Raw genomic sequence first — 5,823 nt, 5'->3', positions numbered from 1 at the left:
CACGGCCTCGTTGTTTTGAAAAAACTGGTAAGTTAACTTGCTGATGATAGTTTTCCTTTAAATAACGACTTTTTTCTTTACAGCGACACCATGACCATGATGCCCCTGACATGTCTCGGGGTGCTGACCCTGGACCGCGTGCCCCGGGAGACCCTTGCGGCGGCAAGTGACCCCCCTCGCCATACGCCTGCGGCAGCCTCGTGTTTTCTGCCGGTCCGCGTGCTTGGCCCGCGATTCCCCCCCTCACCGCCCCCGTTCCGCGATTGGCTGCTGCGGCGGACCACTCTTTTTTTTCTGTGTTGTGCCTTGTTGTGATCCCCTGCCCAAAAAATAACTGCTGGGCTCGAATGCTATTATTTGTTTATTGGGCCTTAAACACCCGCACCCGACCCCCTGCTACCTTGACTCGGTAGCGCTGTCCCTCCTCCAGCACGAGCTTGGCCCACCTGGCCTTCCTCTGCCTCCCTCGCTGTCGCTGCGCCTCTTCGGCCACCCGCGCCGGCCAATCCGCCTCCGGAACCTCCGCCCACGGCTCCGCGCCCTCCGACTGCTGTCTCCGCAGCGTCGGCCTCGCCGGTGGAGCTCGCGACTCCGGGCACGAAGTCTGCCGCGCCAGCTTCGGGGGTGGCGCCGTGTCCCGCGACGTCTCCGGCGGGGTTGGCCACTCCCATGGCCCCTTCTCCAGCCCCTCCTGGGCCTCGCGTTCCTCCACGGTCGTCACCCCCAGCCCCGCGCGATCGGCCGTCTCCGCGACGCGTTTCGTCGACCTGGCCCTCGGATCGCGAGGGCTCAGCGGCGGTGGGCGCCGCCACCTGCGCTTGTGGCAGGTGCCACTCCTGCTGCCTCGGCGGCGACAATGGTGGTGGTGTTGGTGAGTGTGGCAGCGGTGACGGCGATCGTGGTGGCGGCGGTGGTGGTGGCGTCGGCGATCGTGGTGGCGGTAGCGGCGGCTGCGTTACCGGCGGCGGCCGCGCTGCTGGTGGAGACTGCGGTGCCGACTGCTGCTCCTGCGGCGGCTGCGGCTGCCCCTGCGGCGGCTATGGCTGCCCCTGCGGCGGCTGTGGCTGCTCCTGCGGCGGCTGTGGCTGCTCCTGCGGCGGCTGCGGCGGCTCCTGCGGCGGCTGCGGCGGCTCCTGCGGCGGCTGCGGCGGCTCCTGCGGCGGCTCCCACAGTGCGGCCTCCTCGGCCTCGGCTTCCCTCAGCCACTGCTGCCACGCGGCGACTGCTGCACTCCTCGCCCCCGCCGGGCCTCCCATTGGCGGACAGTGACCGCCCGCGCCTCCAATATACGAGCCCACTCTTTGGGCTCGCCCGACGGTGGTATGTGCCCTAGGCCGATCCTCCCGAGCCCTGCCGTCTCCCTGCTCAACCGGCGGAAGATCATCCTATCCCTCGCAGCTCGCCGCGCCACGTCGTCCTCGTCCGACGACACCTCGGGACTGACGGTCTCCGTCCCCTCCTCCTCCTCCTCACTCGCGTCCTCCGGCCCACTCTCGTCGGAAGAGATGGCGACGACCTCTGCGATCTCCGTCGCGTCTGCGCCTGGGTCCTCCTCCTCGGACGGCAGCTCCACGTCCGAGATCTCCCCGGCGGACTCCTCGTCCGCCTCGCTGACCGGTGACGGGGATCGCGACACCAGGGGGGACGCCAGAAGCTGGAGAACGGAATCGGAGTTATAGCCGTTGTATTTCGCCCAATTGTCAACCAGACATAGAACTTAATAACTCTAACTAACACAGACATTTATTCTATTAATCGGACTACTAACATAAACTTGAACCTCGTCTGCATATAAACGGATTTCACAACCGGACAAGACACTAGGCAAATCATTAGCATATATGGAATACAATAGAGGTCCTCAAAACAGATCCCTGAGGAGCTCCCCTAGTTAAATCACTAAGGCTGGACATAGAACTCCCAGATACCACTGCTTGTTGTCTGCCAGCAAAATATAAAGAAATAAAATGCGCATCAGTATCTGCAATTATACTAGTAACAAATATTTTGGTGAAGATGTTTAACTTGTCCTTCAACTTCTGAGAGTGCGTATATTCTATCCCATACACAAGTGTTGCATGCAACGTTTAAGTGCTTAGTTGATGTGTGTATAGTTCCTAATGAATATAGTCTGCTCATTATATTGAAGGTCAAAGGCGTATGACAGAAAAATATGTTTAGAATGACACGGTACAATTAGTTGATCTAATAAAGCTATTTGGTCAGTATTAGTGACCAGAAGTCTGATGTCCAATGAATTTCTGGCATGATTACCAATATTAAGTTAGAACAACTTGAAATATAAAATAAAACTTTACAAGACAGCTGATAAAAACTTAAAAAAATCTTAAAAAAAAAAAAGTTATAGCCATAACATCATTGTTGAATCACATCACATTTATTTGGGAAGAACCACGTTTCAGATATATTGTTGAACGTTGATGCACTACAAAAAGTACAAAAAAGTGGCCCAACGAAACCAAGCACGAGCTTGTTACGCGCGGGCCCTATTAGCATAGTGGGCAGTTATCGAGTTTGCGAGAAAAACACAAATAACATAATGTAGACCCATTTAATAATATCAAAACTATGTACGGTGCAAATATGTTATAACTGTTGTTTTTAAGACAAGGATAGGGGTTGAAATGCAAATTTGATTTTATAAATTATTATAATTACTACAAAGAACACGAAAGGGTTCATGCAGGCTAAAATGTGAGGTACATCTTGGCAAGTTAAGAGTTTGGTAGTTGCGGGTTGGTCTGAAAAGCACTTAAAAAGTTAAGCGGCTTCTTCTATATAGTCTATATCACCTTTGACAAGATTGTGCATACAAATAGTTGCAAGCATGATTCTACGATTAACAAGAGTAGGTAAATTGAGCAATAGAAATCTACTAGAGGAAGAAGGCAACTTTACGTTTTGATCCCAGTTCAAACCACGACGGCCGAAAAGAAGAAAGTTTTTTGTGCCGACTCAATACGATCAATGTGTACTTGATATTGGGGACTTTAAACGGCAGCGCAATATTCTAAATTAGGACGGACAAAAGAAGTAAATAATAATTTAGTTGTATAAGGATCGTCAAATTATTTTGACCATCGCTTAACGAATCCAAGAACACATAACATAATGCCATGTTAACCGTAGACTTTATGTTACAGTCGAATTTTAATTTTGGGTCAAGAAGAACTCCGAATTCGTTGACCGAATATATTCGGTCCAGTGGTATAACATGAAGAAAATCGCTTATAAATGAGGGCGTACCCCTATAAAAAGTCATTACTTTAAATTCAGATTTAAGAGGTTAGATTGACACCATCTCTGAAAACAATTAATATCAGACCGAAACCCGATTGCAAACTATTATAGGATAAACAAAGTTTAGCATCATCAGCATACATTAATACTCGAGAGTGTGTTATGACATAAGGAAGATCATTGATGAACAAAGTAAATAGCAATTGCCCCAAATGACCACCCTGAGGTACTCCAGAAGTAACGTTAATCATATTGAAAACTGCTTTTTTTCAGAGTTCTTCCATTCTATAAAATTCAAATCCAAGTTAAAAGATTATTCGAAAACCGGAGCTGATCTATTTTAAATGATTAACGGAATCAAAAGCCTTACTTAAGTCTGTATGTATAACATCAGTCTATATATTATTATATAATCCTTAACTATAATAGATGTCAATTCAAGTAGATTCGCTTAACAAAACCTTGTTGATAAGGTGGTATTAGTGAGGAACACTAATACTGCAAATAAGAAGTAATAATGCGCTCAATTGCTTTAGGTATTTCCTCCCGCTTTATGGACTGGAATAATAAAAGAATTTTTCCAGATAGTTGAACAACTGAAGAATCGGTTTACAAATAGATGAGGTTCAAAAGCTCAGCACGCAGGCTCCCCGGCACTGGAGACTGTGTTAGTGTTGTGGTCTCCAAATCGTTTAGAATACAACATTATATTATTTCCGGGAAAAAAACATTTTGTGCTGTTTAAATTGTAAGGGTAAACTGAATTTTGACAAGAATCCGCACTACAGGTAGTTTGGAAGAACTTGGAAAATAAATAAGCAATTTCAGATTCGGTAGACGCCTCAATTGAGTTTAATCGTACTGATGAAGGCAATGCGAAGTTTTTTCGCTTGATATTTACAAAGGTATAAAACTGCTTCGGGTCATTTGAAAATTCGGCTTTACACCGGCTTTAAAACCTAGAACAGCATTGACTGTTCAGAACATTGTTTGTTTGTTTTTAGGTTTTAGGTTTAAGACTTAAAACGCTATAGAATAATTCAGTGGCACTTTCCTTATCCATGCAATGGTATAAGTACGGAAATAAAGAAGTTTAGCTTATTAAAGTCGTTCGTTTTCGTTTTAGTTTCACAAACTAAATGTGAATTGGGATATTGTCAATTCCATTATGGGGTGGTATACAACGACCTCAGACGGATCCAAAACAAATACAAGAACTAATTGCCTATTTAAAGTGTTACGTATAGAGCTAATTTGTTTGTAATGATAGGTCTAAAAGTCCATCAACAAAGTCATGAAACGACAAAGGCGTGCAAACCGGTGAGTTAGGAGAAGGTGTATCCAAGATATATCTGGGAGAGTAAAATCTCCCCAAAACAATCAAATGATACCTGTCAGAAAGTTGAGATAGAACTGATTTAATAGCAGACAAATGATGTTCATAAATTAAAATGTCACATATAAAAACAGGTTATAAAAATAGATAAAGCATATAAGGAAACTTTTACACTAACAAATTCTATTACATTGAGGTTATCAGTCTTAATTATCTCCGATGTAAGACTGGTGTTAACAGCAATATGCACCCCCACCTCCCCTTCGAGAAACGCGACCAGTTCTATAAGTGTTAAAGTTGTTTGGAAAAACTTCGAAGTTGGAACTCTCCGGTTTCAGCCAAGTTTCTGTGAAGACTAAAATATGTTCATTAAGGGCAGAGGAGCCAATGTTCAGCCTAAGTAACTTCATATTTAGTCCGATTACGTTTTGATGGGATAGAAATATATAAGTGTTCAGTTTTTTGGATCAGACTCTAAATTCTGAGGCCGATTTATATTTCCTTGTCTGTTAGGGACAAATTCTTTTATTATTAGTTTATCATCAGGCTAAAAGGGAGGAACAGATATTTTAAAAAAAACTATATCTTGCGAGCGTATAAATATTTAATTAATGTAATGTTTGGGGATGGGTATTTTTTTATAGCTAAAAGTCTCGGTTTTGTAATGCTAAGGTGACTCAGCTAGCAGTTTTTTACTACTAAACTGTTCACTTACCGCGTTGAACTCTTAAGTGATTTCTTTTAGTACTCCAAGAATCTTCTTAAAACCGTCACGAGTCTGCCTCATAAAGCCAATCATCCCAAGTTCCATTTCCCTTCAGGACTCACATGACCACTTGAGCCCAGGTCGCAGGTCAATGTAACCCTAACTCTTCCAACAAATCCTGCACACTTTGCATGCTTAATTGTATCGCAGAGCCAGCAGAGGATAATTATATCTTTTGATGTAGATGAAAGCTGCCAACCTTTCTTGGCACAGGTAACAGGCATAATTATTAAATATTTGTTTTGTTAAGTAAGTAAAAAAATAAAAACCTCGGTCAATTCGACACTGGGATCAAATGAAAACACACAATATGAAAACACAAAAGTAAAAGAAACGCGTGTAAATACAAAAGCGAAAGAGCGCGATATAAAATCTATTCTATCGACTGAGCCGGGCTTGTGAATCACTAACAACTATGTACGTACATAGTTAGATAATGCGCAAAAAGTAGAGCAGGAGG

The 5,823-nt window shown here is 44.7% G+C and overlaps 1 protein-coding gene across 1 annotated transcript; it reads right to left on the bottom strand.

Annotated features, from left to right (window-relative positions):
* Nucleotides 1-371: 371 nt before the first annotated feature.
* On the bottom strand, nt 372-5,587 carry LOC121466795 (translation initiation factor IF-2-like). The gene is made up of 3 exons (XM_041707196.1): nt 5,426-5,587; nt 1,207-1,654; nt 372-973 (listed from the first exon to the last, which is right to left on the bottom strand). The coding sequence occupies exons 1-3, from the start codon at nt 5,585-5,587 to the stop codon at nt 372-374; spliced, it is 1,212 nt and encodes a 403-aa protein (XP_041563130.1).
* Between the last annotated feature and the right edge of the window lie 236 nt (nt 5,588-5,823).

The sequence above is a fragment of the Drosophila elegans genome, unplaced genomic scaffold, assembly GCF_018152505.1.
Source record: "Drosophila elegans isolate 14027-0461.03 unplaced genomic scaffold, ASM1815250v1 contig_153, whole genome shotgun sequence".
NCBI lineage: Eukaryota > Metazoa > Arthropoda > Insecta > Diptera > Drosophilidae > Drosophila > Drosophila elegans.
The sequence above is the reverse complement of the archived record's forward strand: the minus strand, read 5'-3'. Positions and strand labels throughout refer to the sequence as shown.

What these genes read in the sequence shown, in the direction of transcription:
- LOC121466795 (XM_041707196.1), bottom strand. Translation starts at nt 5,587, where the DNA reads ATGCCTGTTACCTGTGCCAAGAAAGGTTGGCAGCTTTCATCTACATCA. An exon ending in ACCTGGGCTCAAGTGGTCAT is followed by an intron (nt 1,655 to 5,425) that starts GTGAGTCCTGAA and finishes TCCGTTCTCCAG; the next exon opens with CTTCTGGCGTCCCCCCTGGT. An exon ending in GCAGTCGCCGCGTGGCAGCA is followed by an intron (nt 974 to 1,206) that starts GTGGCTGAGGGA and finishes CTCCACCAGCAG; the next exon opens with CGCGGCCGCCGCCGGTAACG.